At 40.3% G+C, this 17,666-nt stretch overlaps 1 protein-coding gene across 1 annotated transcript; it reads right to left on the reverse strand.

The window, feature by feature from the left end:
- Window positions 1-564: 564 nt before the first annotated feature.
- On the reverse strand, window positions 565-4,126 carry LOC126697224 (serine/threonine-protein kinase PCRK1-like). The gene is made up of 5 exons (XM_050394115.1): window positions 3,900-4,126; window positions 2,590-2,995; window positions 1,996-2,256; window positions 1,732-1,854; window positions 565-1,417 (listed from the first exon to the last, which is right to left on the reverse strand). Exons 2-5 carry the CDS (start codon window positions 2,968-2,970, stop codon window positions 899-901), a joined length of 1,284 nt encoding a protein of 427 aa, XP_050250072.1. The 5' UTR covers window positions 2,971-2,995; window positions 3,900-4,126; the 3' UTR covers window positions 565-898.
- Window positions 4,127-17,666: the final 13,540 nt, after the last annotated feature.

Consider the following 17,666-nt stretch of genomic DNA (forward strand, 5'->3'; position numbering starts at 1 on the left):
CTGGAAGAGAATATCTCAGCCTCATCAACTTGTTTTTCTGCATCTGCATCTGTCAATAGTGTTCTTGTTCAGCCGCACATTTGGCATTCTAGATTGGGGCATTTATCAAATGCCAAGTTGGCTTTGATGAAAGAAAATAAGGTACCTCTTTTCAACGCTAATAAAATGATTCATTGTTAAGTCTGTCCTTGATGCAGAGACCAAGCATTCTGCCTAGCACCTTGCTTCTTGATTTCAACAAACTACGAATGTCTTTTCTAGATCATGATTATCATCTTTTGGTAAAAATGGTGGAAGATAAGTTTGTTATGATAATGCATAATCACTTGAGGAAAAAGCTGAATTGACAAAGATCAAAACACAAGATTTTCGTAGAATTGCCTAAACTGTAACTTATACACAACTAAACAATGTCTCCTACCTGAGAAAACAAACACATAACTCTGCCTGCATGAAGACCCATCATAAGGTTTATATAGTCAATATCAGTAAATGATAGCAAAAGATATTCAAGTTCACAAATATTAGTTTTGAGGCCATCTACCAGTAAGTGCAAGCTTACGATCATCTCAGAAAACTTCCATTAGCAATAAAAGCCATCAGGTGGTCAAATTATTTGTATATGCACATCTATGCTGTTAGAAATTTACATTGCATGGTACATAGAGATTGGAATAATTTTACACCAACAAAAAAAATGCAGCCTTGCCAATTATACTTTGCACTCACTCATCTATGTGGATAGAGATTTTACATTCGTATTGCACAATACACAGAGAAAAGAGTAATTTTCACATTCAACCAAAAACAACAGTCTTGCCAGTGGCCTTTGGCCTGAATGGCATAACTGGACTCCTTATGAGAGGAAGGAACAGGCTGGCATGGAGAGAGAAAATATTCAAAATGTATTGACAGACTTAGTTCTCCATGTTTGCCAATTCAAACAACCTCTCTCTCCAATAATTGGATCCACAAACCTTCTCTTTAAACGTTCTCTTTTGGATTCTATGAAATCATCTTCTGGAGCCAAAATCTTCATGGGGGGTAGGGGACTTCCAATATCTGTTGTCTCCACAATTCGATTCACCATCTCCAATACTTCACTCATTTTGGGGCGTGATTTAGACTGCCGCACCAAGCACCTGTTGGCTACAGCAGCTAACTTTTGGGCAGACTTGAGGGAATACTTCCCTTCGAGCCTTGGGTCTAAAATCAGCTCAAACTTTCTAAGATTAGACAGGTGAGGCCTGACCCATTCCAATAGCTTTTGCTCACCCTTGGGGCGGTTCCTATCAAGAGGGCGCCTACCAGTGATGAGTTCATAAAGGAAAACTCCATAGCTCCAGACATCACTTTTTGATGTAAGATGCCCAGTTTGAATGTATTCAGGAGCTGCGTATCCAATTGTTCCTACAACCTATATAAAAGTCAGGAAAATTGGTTCTCTATTTCTGTAAACTATCATTAATTAATAGACAGAGATTGCATCAGTCATGGTTTGTTTCCATTATCTTTCCACTGCCAGCAACAAGAAGAATAAGGCATGAAGAAAAAGGTATAGATAGAAAGTAACAATCTAACATGTTAGACAACAGACTATCCATTCAAGTGCATCTAATAAGATGATCAACATAATTGACATTTTCCAATTAATACTAACAAACATTTTCAATGTTCCTGCTAATTAGTTAGACATGAGACACCCAACTTGTGCAAGTTTTGTAAACATACCGCTGTTGAGACATGACTTAATCCATCTGAAGGCCCCAGTCTGGCCAATCCAAAGTCCGACAACTTTGCAACCCATTGTTCATCCAGCAGTATGTTTGAGGACTTGAAATCCCTAAAGATGATCTATGCCAATAACAAAATTTACAAAAGATCAATAATTTATAAAGAGAAATGTTTTTAGTCTAGTTGCTTTAATGCATAATTGCCTATAACTCTTCTAAAATTCAGCGGATCTCTTTCTTAAACTCCAAAGAACTAAAGTACCTGAAAATCCATTCCTTCATGGAGGTATGCTAAGCCACGGGCAGTATCCTGGGCAATTCTCATTCTTGTGCCCCATGGAAGAGGTGTTCGAAACCGGTTTGATAAGTGATCCTGCACACTCCTGTTGGGCATGTATTCATAAATCAGCAGCCTCTGGATCCCTCTTTCATCATCTTCAGCACAGTAGCCCAATAGTTTAACCAGATTTGGATGTTCGACAACCCCTAAAACGTTTACTTCTGTCACCCATTCTTTATGGCCCTGTCAGAAAGAGCAACAAAAAAAATCATATAGGTATTTTGAAACGCTATGAAGACAGAGATATAAGAAGAAGACAATAATAGAGAATTTAATTTTATTCTTTCTTTCTAAACTTCACCAGTGAGAAAGCAGATATGTAGTGTTTCTGGCACTCCCTACAAAATGCTAATGTGCTGTGCTAAAGGTTTTATTCCAATACTCTGTGACACACAGATCATATGTAAAAGAATTCTCTGACTTTTCTGTAGCACAAAATACTACTTAATACTGTTGCAAAATCAGATATAGTAAAAGTATATTTTCACTCAAGTTCAGAAGGAGAAAAAAACATGCCTGCAATCCTCTTCTACTTAGTTGTTTAATGGCAACATCTATTTTTTTATGTGGATCATCTGTGCTCCGGATCACAGCCTTATATACACCACCAAACCCACCCTCTCCAATCATGAGGGTGCGACTGAAATTCTTCGTGGCTGCCTTCAACTCTGAGAACGTGAATTCTCTGAGATTACTTTGTCTTTGAGACAAGATTGCAAATGACTTAGCAGAAGATGCAGTGCTAAATTCCGAGACATTCTGAGAATTAAATTCAGAACCAAATGGCTTCAAATCCAGGTCGGTTGATATGGAAGTGGAAGTGGACCGAACAGAATTAGACTGTATAGCCCTTTGCTCATTATTTTTTTCTTTGTTGGAGAAATTAAAACACTTCATAGTCCCTTTAAAACAGATTGCCCCACTGCAAATGCAACAAGTGTATAATGGTGAGAAAACAAGGCCAATACAAACAAGGAAAGAAACTACGTTTATATCTATTGCCACCACTAAATAACAAATCCCATGGACTATGAAATTCAAACGGTTCTCAAAATTCCTCTATCACATATTCATTTAGGTTGCATTTTTATTTGAGGATTTGAAGAACAATTGTTAGTATAAATTGCTTGATATTACTTTAACAACATATGATGATGTGACCTTTGGAGATTTTGCTCAAAGTAAAACACTTGTGATATTATGGATTTGAATTGACATCTCACACCTAGTCATTTCTAATCATAATACAAAAAGCTCTATCATTTCATACTTTATTCAAGTCATTTAAACTACAAAAATGAAATCCAAATCCTTCTCTTTAAATTCTTTCATCCCAACGAACCATTAGATTATGTCATTTATGGTCCTATATCTTGCTTAAATGTTTCAATAAATTCAACATGAAAACAAGGAATTCAAACAAGCATATTTCATCATTTCTTTTGCAAACTCAAACCTTGTGAAACCCCCCAATATTCAAAACGAATCCCTCAAACTTCTGCAACTTTCAAGTCCTATACTCTTGAACTATCCTTCAATCTTGTTTTTCAGGAACCCAAGCTCCAATTTTGATCAATCATGCAGAATAACAATACTTTGTTCCACCAAAAGATTAAAGTGCAAAAACACATGCATAAAATTAAGAAGAAACTCTTAAAAAAAAACAACCAAAATTTCAAAAACCCAGAATTCCATTTCCATCTAACTCACTTGAATACTCACAATCCGGAGAATTCAATGATTTAGAAAATGTCAATCTTTGAAATATAAGCATTCAAAAACAGAGAAATGATTAAAAGAGAAACTTCTAAAGAAGAAGACTTTACCTCTACATATAATAAAGTCCACTAGATAGAACTAAAGCAACACTTTAGATATCATTCACACAACTTCAATTTAGGAGCTTTAAAGAGAGACCCAGAAAGCAAAAGAATTGAGCGTGTCCAAGGACACGACGAGCTCTCCATAATCAAAGGCAAGTCAAAATAAGGCAGCTGGAATTGAGGTTACCAAACAAAAACTCCATATATATATAATAAACAGAGAGAGTAAAACCTCAAAAAGAATTAATAGAGAGAGAGAGAGAGAGAGAGAGAGAGAGGTTGTGTGTGTCTGTGTGTGAAAAGGTATAATTGTGAAAGCGACAACCGTGTGAGAGATTGATGGCTTTTGTCTGAAAGAAAGTCATAGAGCGAGTTATTTATGACGCGGACTGAGTCTGATGAGTCTATTATTCATTTATTGACAGTAAAAACTAAAAAGATTCTTTTTTTTTCTTTTTTTTTTGGTTGAAATTTTTCATATGCATGGTGTGTTTTTTTTTTTAAAGGTAGTTGGCAGTTGTAAGCCATTGTCGAGTTTTGTCTGATTCGGTAAGGGATCAACATCCACTTGGAATAGCCATGAGACATGATTACATGTGTCTTGTTTCATGTACACTAGCATATTAAAAGGATTTTTTAAATAATAAAAAAAGCTAATAAAAGTATAAATAAAACCTTTTTTATTGTAAAATGAGACTTTGCATTTGATTAGTTTCATTAAAAAAAAATAATGATAGTGACATATTTTTTATTATATGCTAACACAACACAATTTTATAAGTTCTAACAAAAAAGTGTACATGAAATGTACAATAAGATTTTTCATTAAAAAAAAAAAAAAAACTAATAATAGTTGTAAACCATTGTCAAGAACTTGTGCTTTTGGGGCATAACTGGGCTAGGTTGTTGTAACTCTATTTCTTAATTTGCGTAGGAAGTTTTCTAATGTTAAAGTTCTTTGTCTTTGTTTGTTTGGACCTATAGTTTGGATCAAATGTATTTTTTTTTTTTTTTTTTTAAAAAAATTGATAGTTACAACGAAAGAAGATTTGAACATTAGATGTTTTTATTAGAAACATAAAAAGTTAAAAAAAAATGCCAATTGAACTGCAAATGATTATTGTCGATTGAATGTCATAGGTTCAAATATTATTATATTTTTTTTTATCAAAAAAATAGGTTCAATTTAGGTTTGTCCAACCCAAACATAGACCCAATAAATTCGTCCTACTTGGAGCCATTCATTCTACTTGGAGCCATTCGTTCCAAAACCTACTTGCTCCAAGTAGCGGTAGATGTGTTCCTTCAACACTAGACATCAATGGGTTGAGTAACTCCTTCCATTGTCTAAGATCCGAGTGGCTTGATTGGACCATTCTCCTCCTCCTCTCACTGTGACCCATTTTCTTCCCCTTATGCCACCAATTTTCGCAAATCTGGCAAGAAATTTGTCAAAGCTGGTGGAGATCTCAACATATTCGCTAAGATATCTACTAGAATTGACAAGATCAAATCATGTTTCATAGTTGTGTGTCACATTGATCACCCACCTTACCATCTCGATTTTGATTGAACTAAACAGAGAATTTACAGGCGAGTGGCGGGTTCACCCTAAACCCAATTTGACTCAACTCGTGGAAACCCCTTGTTAAATTACTCATTTGGTCCTCTAACTAAAGGGTAATATTAATGTGATCCCTAAACAATTAATTTTGTTAATTTAGTCATTAACTATTAACTGTGTCAAGTCTCTCAATTTAGAAAATCTAGTCAAATTTATCCTTGAATCTCCTCTCTATTTAAATTTTAATGATATTAGTTAATGTGATAAATGTAACACACGTTAAAAGATTAACATAGAAACTGTAAAAAATTTCAAAATCAACTCAATTTCAACTATTAATTTTTTTATTATACTGTAACTAGCATGTACTCATGCATACGCATAAATGCATTTAAATTAAACACAATTTTTATAATAAAAATACAAATAATTAGTCAAATTATTAAAAAAAAAAAATAGCATGTAACACATGCATATGCATGGATAAATTTAAAATTAAACACAATTTTTACCATGAAAATATAAATAACTAGTCGCTAACCCATGCGATGCATGGGATAATTTAACAAAATTTATATATTTTTACTTTGCTCAAATAAATACTTGTTTCAAAACGAATATGTTTCACCTTCTATTAATAATATGGCTCAAAGCATATTATGATTTTTTTTAATATCTTTTTAACCTAGAATAGTAAAAAGATGAGGAAACTCTTAACAAATTTAAGTTAACAAAGAACATTTGTATATGTAAATCTTTCCATTTAAGAACTTCACGGCCTTGCGAGAAACCACATACAACATTTTTTAGATTCTGTGAGGTGATGGGTTACATAGAATTGAGTATATTTTTTTCAACAAAAAGATTTTAGTAAAAAAGGCACAGGGCGCAGAATTTTGCCAACAAAATTGGAATGCTTTTGGTGTGGAATTTAAATTGAAAACAACTTATGCCATCAAAACCCTTAAATGTCTAGAACTTAAATCCCTTCAGCATTATAGAAAGAAAAATTAGGCACTCGCTTGGAGTAACCAGGTCATATTCAATAAATTTAAGTGTATGCAGCCAACTACACAACAATATATAGTAGAGACCAATTTGCACACAAAAAATAAACATAAAGTGAAAAGAAAAAATCAATCAGAAGAACAAAGTAATTAACCTACTTCTTATTAAAAAAATTAATAATAATAAAGTAATGCTGATGATGGCATGATAATGCCATAAAATAGATTCCAGTGACTATTATCCTAGCTAGAGCGTTTCATGAGATGAGACTGTGTAACCTTAAATTTAGGTTATGAAACATAAAAGCTGTGCATAAGGGATCAAATCAAAGGAAAGCACAAAAAAATAGAGGTAAATGCTTTATATATATAAGAGAAAGAGTCCTAACAAGAGTTTTTTTTTTTTTTTTTTTTGAATTAAATCAAATTAAAAAATATAAATAAAAAAATGCTAATGTGGAAAATAGTGGAGAGGTCAACCAAAATTCAGAGGTTTTGGTTATATATATATATATATATATATTAGTCAAATTATTATTTTTTCAAAAGTAAACGTAATTAATCACATATTAAAATTCTTACCTAAATTTAATACCACTTATGATCATTTTTTCTTTCTAATTTTTAATAAGTTTCAAAAGTAAACGTGATTAGTCACGTATTAAAATTCTTACCTAAATTTAATACTACTTATGATCATTTTCTTTTCTAATTTTTAATAAGTTTCAAAAGTAAACGTAATTAGTCACATATTAAAATTCTTACTTAAATTTAATACTACTTATGATCATTTTTTTTTTCTAATTTTTAACAAGATAGAACGTGTGGTGATCTTTGTTGTGTGGTGATTTTTATTGAGTATATGTGTTTGAGTTTTTATTTTATAAATTTTATAGTTCATTACTATCAAATTCTTAGCATTTTGTACTCATTAACTCATTTGACATAAAAATTAAAAAACTTAAGTGAACACATGGCACAAAATTAACCCACAATTGAATTCTAATTTAGAATTTAATTAAATTTGCTCTAAGTTTTGACTTTAATTATATATATATAGATATAGATATAGACTAGATTTTTCGTCTTTAAATTTAAGTTTTGACTTTAATTAAATTAACTCACTTAAAAAAAAAAATAGATAGGACATGTAGCGCAAAATTAGACAACAATTGGAATCCAATTTAAAATGTAATTGTTTTTTCTCTCAACTTTGACATTAATTATATACTAGTGTATAGCATCGTGCATATGCACGAATACAATTAAAAATTATCACAATTATATGGTTCAAATTATATATATATATATATATATATTAGAAGAAGTTCAAATTATATATTGTATCAATTTACACTTTTTTTAAACCTTACATGTCTAAAATATATAATGGTTTCTCATTACATATATATATATATATATATATATATATATACATATATATATATATATATATATATATAAAATTTAGAATTTGATTAGTTTTAGACTTTTCGTTTTTTGCACCAATAATTCACTTGCCACAAAAATTAAAAACTTAGATAAACACGTGTCAGAAAATTAGACTCCTATTGAAATCCAATTTAAAATCTAATTAGATTTGGACTATTTTTTATATTTGTAGGGGTGTTGGGCCTAGGAGTTCACTATCTATTTATATATTGGGCCTATGGCCCAAACCGAGGACGAGAGATTATCCAAGGGAGATAAGTCTTTGATAGAAGAGACCGTGTTAGTAAACAAAAAGGTTAGTTTTGATCACAATGGCTCAAGAAGGTGAGCCAAGGATAAATACCTCATTGGCTAGCCAAAGCCGAGGTCAAAAGAGGTGGTCTGTCGTCTATAGTAGCATTCTAGGAAGTTCCATTGGTACGGATAAGCATTACAGAGATATCAAACAGGAAAAAGTCCAAAATATCTTAGGGAAAGCTACTGCAACCGCATTAAATGCACTGCAACTAACTCTCTGCCCGCATTAATGTGGAGGTGATACCTGAACAGTGGCTATCAGTCTTACAGCCACTACACAGGAATTATGGAAGGTGCTGATGGGACAAGTATCAACACCAGCCACTTGGCATGCACGTGGCAGACAAGGATGAGAGGAGAGGGGAATATAAAAGGAAGAGGAGGAAACAGGAAAGGGGGAATCGGAAAATCAAGAGAGAAACATTATAACAACTAAGAACCAAACTTGTAATTAAGATAAGGATTATAAATAAGAACGGTTCTCCTCTGACCTTGCCAAGAATGATTTTCTTCATCATAACCCTGTCTGTTTACATCTTCTTGTCATCTAAATCTACAATTGTGTTTGTCTGATTCATTAGAACCCAGTTTTTCCAACCCATCATCTACAAATTTATTGTTTTGGACTTGTTGGGCCTAAGTCCATTCGTCTATTGGGTTAGGGACCCAAATTCAGTCCTTACAACATTCAATAATTCACTTGGCATAAAATAAATGGAACACGTGACGCAAAATTGAGAATTCAATTAAAATCTAATTTGATTTTCTCTAAACTTTAGTTTTATGTATATATATATATATATATATAAATTGTAGGAACCAAGTACAAGACTTCTGGGCCTTCGGTTACTTGGGCTCACAATTTATTTGTAGTGGGCTTAAGGATTTCCTACAATGGGTCGTTCTCGGCAGAGAGACTCAAAACAACACTCAGTTTATACTCTCTCCTTGACTGTTTTCTCTCAATTTTTCTGAACCCCTTCTTCCCCCAGCTTTCTTCTATTTATAGCTAAGGTTAGTGGGAAGATTATGATTACAGCCACCGTTAGTGCTATTGGAGGTCCAATATTATCTGATTAAAGTGGATGTTTAGGTGAAAGGGCGGTGCAGCATTTATGATCTTGGAACTTGGCTCCATCTTGACCGACTATGTTCGGCAACTCAGTTCCCTGGGAATATCACAATTTCCCGGGAACAGTTCGTATATTTGACCGGGAACGTTTGTCCGATCACCTTTCGGAATTCAATACCCTACGCTTGTTCGTACATGAAGTAAGCTCCAAGAAGGGCGCAGGACGGCTGGACCTTTGCCCAAGGCTGGTATGGGACTCGGCCCAGGGCCTGTGTGGGATTGGGCCCAGGGCCTGTATGGGCCTAGGATCTCGGTGCCGTACAATAGCCCCCCCTTGATTCATACTCGGTCGCCGAGAAGAATCAATGAGCTGTTTGGGCCTTTTGACCTCGGGAACCTTCTCGTCTGGGACTTATGACTGTTACTTTTTACTAATATTCTCAAAAGACGCACCGTCTCGCGGCGCCAGGCGCAGTCGTCATTATTGCCTGACGGTTCGTGGACCGAAGCGGCGCGCGAATCGGTTACGTTTGGCAGTCGCTGGGTCGCTCGTAAATTGTGCCCATTTATTGCTTGATTAAACGTTTCTTCTCCCCCCCACTTCTTTTTGGCTTTATAAATAGTCCCTCTCTGAACACCATTCCATTTTTCCTTCGCCTCTGATCTTTAGTGCTTACTCTCTGCCGACCACATTTCTGTGCGCTTGCTTGCTCAGTGTTCTTTTCCTCCTTAGAACCCAAAGTAAGTCTTTCTTCCCCTTCCTGTTCCTTCAGCTTTGTTTCTTTGAGTTCACTTTTGTAGTTTTAGGCTTTATAGATGGGTTACTCTTACCTTCTAGAATCCCCGGCTGCTTTGGCCACCTTTAGGAGTAAATTTAATATTCCCGATGACGTGGACGTGGCTTACTGCCATGAGAGTGATATGGAACTCCACCGAGGGCAGGGTACAACCTTCTTTCCTTTGATGTCCATTTTAGAAGGTGGGGTCAGGTTCCCCGTAGATCCCTTCTTGATAAGCACACTCACTTACTATGGGCTGTGCCCTGACCAGCTTCCCCCCAATTTTTACCGGGTAGTTAGTTGTGTCAGTAAGTTGAATCACACCTTTAACTTACAGTTAGACCACCATGATATTAACCAAATGTACAGCCTCTGTGGGAGCAAATTCACCAATTATTACCTAAAGACAAGGGATGCTCGGGTACGGCTTATATCGTGCCTACCCGATTCGAACAGGAACTCCGCCGGGGATTTCGTCAGGGTGCGCGGCAATTGGTTTGCCGGGGAGATCCCTTGCCCCCTTACACGGCGTGAAGTGGGTTCGTACCATCCCCTTCATAGAATTGCTTTCCTCCGCCTCTTCTTTTCTTCTTATTGGAGTAAAAATTTTTTATTGTTAAAGGCTAATGCGTCACCTGTTCTTTTGCAGACGGCAAAGTGTTTGTTCAGGACCTCAGAGCCGTCCACGCCAAGGATTTAAACTTCGTCCTCCGTTCCGAGATATACGTGCATTGGGACGGACAACTCCGGGCCTCACACTTGATCCTCGGAGTGGAGCCGGTTTATTCTACTTGGCAGCCTTTCAAGTAGGCACTGATAGTTGACAGCCCCCTGCTATCATACATAGACGTTCGGTACGTAAATTTTTTGCCGCCGAAGCTTACAACCGGGGAAGCGAGGGAATTTGGTCGGCGGTTCACTGCCTCGGACGAACTAGCTCCCCTGCGAGACGAGTCCGCGGAACGGGTATCTCAGCACCTTAGAGAGAGAGCCCACGAAGCCATACAGTAAGGGGATCAAGCCCAAGAGCAGCCCCATCCCGAGAATCCACCCGCCAAGCCTCAACAGCAAGTGATAGAAGCGGCTGCCTTGCTAGCTGAAGCGATCCAACCCGGTGCAAGAATGGTGGCAAGGAGAGTCATGACCCTCGACCGGTTCGTGCCTGGTGCCCGGCAGCCCAACCAGCCCCCGCCTACTCAGGGTCGGGGTCAAGCGTCTCAGCCTCCTCCCCCTTCGCAGTCCGGACGGGCCCGTAAGAAGCAGAAAGTAACCGAGCAACCTTCCACGGGCCCGGGGGATGCCGCAGTCCAGACTCCTTCCCGACCAATAGGTGGAATCGTTATCCGCGAGCCGCCAACCGAAGCTGGTACGGGGGGCGCGTCCTCCTCCCAAGTGGCTCCAGCGTGGGAGCCAAAGTTCCTTCTGGACGGCAAGCCATTGCCCTCAACCGCCTCTGTTCGGATGTGGGATAAGGGTGAGGGCGGCCGTATTGCCCAAACTTTGGCTGAAGCTCTCCAACTTCCCGAGGACGTGCACGCTTTCGAGGATGGGTCCGAGGAGTCTGTGGGGCGCCGGTTAGAGTGGCACGCCATTGCGGTAATTCTTTTGCCTATCTACTCCTTCATATAGATTTCCTTTTGTTTCTTTTCTGACCTCCGTGCTTGCTAGGCCGCTCAACTGGCTCACATTGTGGCTGCCAGGGCACGGGAGCTTGATGAGGAAAACGAGCGCGAGAAGGGGGCGCAGGAGTCAGCAGTGAAAACGGCTAAGGAAAAGCTGAAAATTGCTGAGTCTGCTGAGAAGAAGGCTGCTGCTGCGGAGAAGTACCGGGCATTGGCCGAAAAAAGGTATGCGGAGCTCCTGACCAAGCAAAATGAGACGGAAGTCAAATTAGCCGAAGCCATCAGCCTTAACACTTCCAATGCCGATGAGATAGCCGATCTCAGGGCAGGCTTGGCGGCCGCGGAACAAAAGTGGTATGACGTAGGTTTTGCCGATGCCGAGAATTCCGCAGAGCCGGTGGTGGCTCGGGCTCGGAATATGGGTTTCGAGGCTGGGTGGTTTGCCGCTCTTCAGGCATTGGGAGTTCCTGAAGATTTGCCGCTGAGAGACCCCGGCCAAATTCCATTTCCGAACCCTGTACCTGCCGTCCAGGACGCCCCGGCTGCTTTTGACGAGGAGGAGACGGCCAGTATGAGGGAGCTGGTTGAGCAAATCGATTCTCATGCCAAGCCCAAGGAAATGGAGGCCACGAGCATCCCGACTGTGCAGGAGCTTCTCGGTGAGGGCCTGCCTTTTCCCCTGACCGTCCAGCAGGAAGTGACACCGCCAAATATTCCTTTAGTTCTTGAAAAGCTTCTTTGCAGCTCTCGTCCCATCGAAATCCCTTCCACTTTTTCAGAATCTGATAAAACGGCCGGCAGCGATCGGCAAATTTGGAGATAAATCGGTTCAGGGCGGCTAACATTCCAGTGAGCACTTGTACCTCTTTGGGATTGCTTGGTGGTTTGAGGCGGTTCACGGCTTCTATTTGATCGGGGTTAGCTTCTATTCCCCAAGTAAAGATCAGATATCCCAGGAACTTACCAGCCCCCACTCTGAAAGTGCACTTCTCGGCATTCAGGCGCAATTTGTGCCGACGTAGTATCTCGAACACTCCCCGGAGATCTTCGGTATGCTGTGACTCAATTCTGCTTTTTACCACCATATCGTCGATATAAACTTCAACCGTGCATCCAATTTTTTCTCGGAACATTCTCGTCATCATTCGCTGATACGTAGCCCCGGCGTTCTTCAATCCAAACGGCATGACCTCGTAGTGATAGTTCGCATTCGGGGAGATAAATGCTGTCTTTTCTCGGTCTTCGGGCGCCAAGGCAATCTGGTGGTAGCCTTGGAAGGCATCTAGGAAGCTCATCCTCGGGTGCCCGTATGTTGCATCTACTAGCTGGTCAATCTTGGGCATCGGGAATGGGTCCTTGGGACATGCCTTGTTCAAGTCTGTGAAATCCACACAAACTCTCCATTTCCCGTTCTTCTTCTTCACCACGACAGTGTTTGCCAACCACTTCGGGAAGAATATCTCCTTTATGGCTCCTGCCTCCTTCAGCCACTGTACCTCCAGGTTTACTGCATCGACGTGTTCTTTTGACGCTCTTCTCGGTCTCTGCTTCTTCGGGGGGAATAATGGATCCACATTGAGTTTGTGGACAATGAATTCGGGATCTACGCCGGGCACTTCATAAGGGCTCCATGCGAAAACATCTATGTTCTGCAACAGGAACAACAACATCTCTACCCTTTCCCGGTCATTCATGCTTGTACCTATCTGGAAATATCTGTCAGTATCTGGGAGAATTCTTACCTTCAGCACCTCCTCAGCAACGTCCGCCCCAGTTTCCCCCGGGGGTTTCTGTAATTGCTATGCAGTCTCTTTCTCGGCGTGCTCAGCCTGACCGAGCTGCTCTTTTTCCCACCTGACCGCGGCTACAAGGCATTGCTTCGCCACCTGTTGGTTCCCCCTTACCTCTGCAACTCCATACTCGGTAGGAAATTTTACTTTCACGTGAAGGGTGGACGGAACAGCCCCCATGGCGTGAATCCACGGCCTTCCCAGGATTGCGGTGTAAGGTGCGAATGATCGGACTACTATGAATGTAACTACAACTCCCTTGCCTTCCATGTCCACTGGGAGAGAGATTTTCCCCTCGGGAATCACAACTCTCCCGTCAAACGAGACCAATGGCGTGTCATACTTCGCCAAATCCTGGGTCTTTAACCCGAGCCCTTCGAAGAGGTCTGGGTACATGACGTCAGCCCCGCTACCTTGATCAATCATCACCCTCTTCACCAAGAATCCACCTATCCGGGCTGTCACCACCAAAGCATCGTCGTAAGGTTGGATCGTCCCTTCCAAATCATCTTCTCCGAACGAGATGGCCAACCGTCCAACTTTCTTTTTCTTCTTCGATGATTCTCCCTCCGCGCAAGCCACTGTCATTACCCTTTTCGCCGTTGCTGCTCTTCTTGGTGCGGCATGGATGACGTCGATTACCCCCAGGGGTGGTGGAAGGGGGTTCCTTTTCTGTTGGGCCCCCTGCCCGGGTTCTCGGTCAATGGAATCTGCTACAAACTCTCTCAGGTGCCCCGCCTTCACTAGCTGTCCGAGATGGTCTTTTAATACCCTACACTACTCGGTGGTGTGCCTCTTGTCTCTGTGATAGGTGCAGTATAGGTTTTGGTTCCTCCGAGATGGGTCGCCCCCCATTTTGTTCGGCCATCTGAAAAATGGCTCGTTCCTTATCCGTTCCAGGATTTTGTGCACAGGCTCTTTGAACACCATATTAACCCCTTCGATTTGCACCTCCGGTTCCTGCATTCTGAAGTCTCTTTTCGGCTTTGGCGGCAAAATGCTTTGCCGAGATCTCCCCGCAAAAGGAGCTTTCCCCCTGCTTTGCAGCCAGTCATCCTCCAGGCGTTTGTACTCCTCTATGCGTTTCATCAGTTGCCTCATGTCCTCCGGGGGTCTTCTCTTCAGCGACTCCCGCAATTCAGAATCTTCGGGGAGCCCCATCCTGAAGGTGCTTGCCGCAATTTTCTCGTTTTCTCCACCAATTTCATTGTAGAGTTCCCAGTATCGGCTGGCATAACTCCGAAGGGTTTCCCCGACCCTCATTTTCATGGAAAGCAATGCGTCGACCGGCTGTTGTACCCGGCTGCATGTTACGAACCTGCAGCCGAATTCCTGAATCAGCTCGGCGAAGCTGTGTATAGAACCTTTCCGCAACCCATTGAACCATCTCAGTGCGGTAGAGCCGAGACTGAAGGGGAATACTTTACACATCAATGCATCGTTGTGCGCATGCAAAGACATCATGTGGATGTAATGACTGACATGCTCCACGGGGTCTGTCCTCCCCTCATAGGAATTGAATGGTGGTCGCATGAATCTGCTCGGCATGGGTGCCCGTTCAATCTCATCGGAGAATGGAGACCGGGCTGCCATCCGCAGGGCTCTGCTCATGGCATCCATTGCGGCGTTGTGGTGCCGCCGCTCATCTGGTGACTCTGATCCTTGGTCATCATACCCATGCGATCGGGAACGGTCCCGTCTACTACGTGTCTCCCGGGAGTGTCGATGTGACTCTTGGGAGCGTGATCGGTCTCGGTATTTTTGCGTAACAGATCGGTTGGAACCCTCCTCGCCCCGGTTTCTCCTTGGTTGGGGGTTGCGGTTCCTTTCGTGGCGCCGATCCCTTGCTTCCAGCTCCAAGTCCATTACCAATCTGCGTAACCGCTCCAGCTCTCGGTCTCTATCATCATACTGCCGATGTGCTGAGACGCCTGAAATCGTCCGATGTGTCTGGGCCGATCCTTCTCCCAATCCGAACCTTTCCTCTCCTCTTGGATGCTCCCTATCCTCCAGCCGTTTCTGCCTTCTCTCCCTCCACGTCGATCCCCGAGAAGATCCTATGGAATTGCTCGGAACATGCCCTCCTGAACGCTCCTCAGACATTCCTTTCGTTTGAGTCTCAGTTGAACCACGGCTTCGTAGGAGAGCCCCACGGTGGGCGCCAATTGTAGGAACCAAGTACAAGACTTCTGGGCCTTAGGTTACTTGGGCTCACAATTTATTTGTAGTGGGCTTAAGGATTTCCTACAATGGGTCGTTCTCGGCAGAGAGACTCAAAACAACACTCAGTTTATACTCTCTCCTTGACTGTTTTCTCTCAATTTTTCTGAACCCCTTCTTCTCCCAGTTTTCTTCTATTTATAGCTAAGGTTAGTGGGAAGATTATGATTATAGCCACCGTTAGTGCTACTGGAGGTCCAATATTATTTGATTAAAGTGGATGTTTAGGTGAAAGGGCGGTGCAGCATTTATGATCTTGGAACTTGGCTCCATCTTGACCGACTATGTTCGGCAACTCAGTTCCCTAGGAATATCACAATTTCCCGGGAACAGTTCGTATATTTGACCGGGAACGTTTGTCCGATCACCTTTCGGAATTCAATACCCTACGCTTGTTCGTACATGAAGGAAGCTCCAAGAAGGGCGCAGGACGACTGGACCTTTGCCCAAGACTGGTATGGGACTCGGCCCAGGGCCTGTGTGGGATTGGGCCCAGGGCCTGTGTGGGACTGGGCCCAGGGCCTGTGTGGGACTGGGCCCAGGGCCTGTGTGGGACTGGGCCCAGGGCCTGTGCGGGCCTGGGCCCAGGGCCTGTGCAGGCCCTGGGCCTGGGATCTCGGTGCCGTACATAAATATATATATATATATATATATTTATTTATTTATTTATTTATATTTATATAGAGTTGGGTTCAAGTTACACCTAGTGTAATTCTAAGCAATATTACACTACCTAATAACTTGTTATTAAATTCATATTTTGAAAATCTAACCGTTGAATTACATGTTCTATATATTCTTAACATGCATACCAATTTTCATGTTAATCGAATATAATTTACCATTCGATCCATAAACTCATCTTTTATGCATTATTTTAAACAATAAATTGATGACATGGTTATTGATCTTTGATTATCTTTAAATTTTGTAAGTATGGAGAATATGCAAAGATAATGTAATCTAACGGTGAATTTATCAAAATTCACATCTGATTAAAAGATATTGGGTGGTATAATATTGCTTAGAGTTACATCAGGTGTAACTTGAACTCAACCTATTTATATATAGATGGTAATATAGCTATACTCATTTTTTGAAGGGTTACATTGGATAGGCCCTCTAACACCATTAACATGGGGTTGTCTTGGTTAAGTATACGACATGTTTTTTGTTTGTTAACATAAACCTTACAAACAGGTAGGTCCAGGAGAATAGCGGCAAACAAATTGATACTTTGTAATCCAAAACTATATTATAAAACAACTTTTTTTTTTAGTTAAGAAAACTATTATAAAACAAATTAAAGGTTAGTTTATCCAGAGGGGAAAAAAATAATTAAAGATTACATATGGACTATACGTCTGTCAGTGGGTTTGTCTTTAGCGTCACAACAAATTATTAATTGGTTTCAAGTTTCTCACTTTTGGGCAGAATTTATGGGTTTCAATAGTTTTTGAGTGAAGTTATGGTATGTTTTTGTATTAAATTTTTTTTCTTCTTCCTTATATGTGTGTTTGTTTCTAAAAAAAAAAATGGATAATTTTCTCACATTACTTAAAAGAGTGTTTGTGTGTAGTATAACTTGTCTCATCATTCCTCAAAAGTTACCATGATTTTTAAGTGAAGTTGTGGTGTGCTTTTGTGATAAAACTTTTTTCCCTCTTCCTTGTATGTGTGTTTATTTCTAAAAAAAAAAAATGAGTAATTGTCCCACATTACTTAAGAGAGTGTGTTATGTGTAATATAACTTGTCCCACCCTCCCTTAAAAGTTACTATGACTTTTGAGTGGAGTTGTGGTTTGCTTTTGTGTTAGAATTTCTTTCCCTCTCCCTTATGTGTGTGTTTGTTTCTTAAAAAAAAGAATGGGTAATTATCCTACATTACTTAAGAGAATGTGTTGTGTGTAGTATAACTTGTTCCCACCCTCCCTTAAAAGTTATCATGGTTTTTTAGTGGAGTTATG

The sequence above is a fragment of the Quercus robur genome, chromosome 8 (genome assembly GCF_932294415.1).
Source record: "Quercus robur chromosome 8, dhQueRobu3.1, whole genome shotgun sequence".
In the NCBI taxonomy this organism is placed as follows: Eukaryota; Viridiplantae; Streptophyta; class Magnoliopsida; order Fagales; family Fagaceae; genus Quercus; species Quercus robur.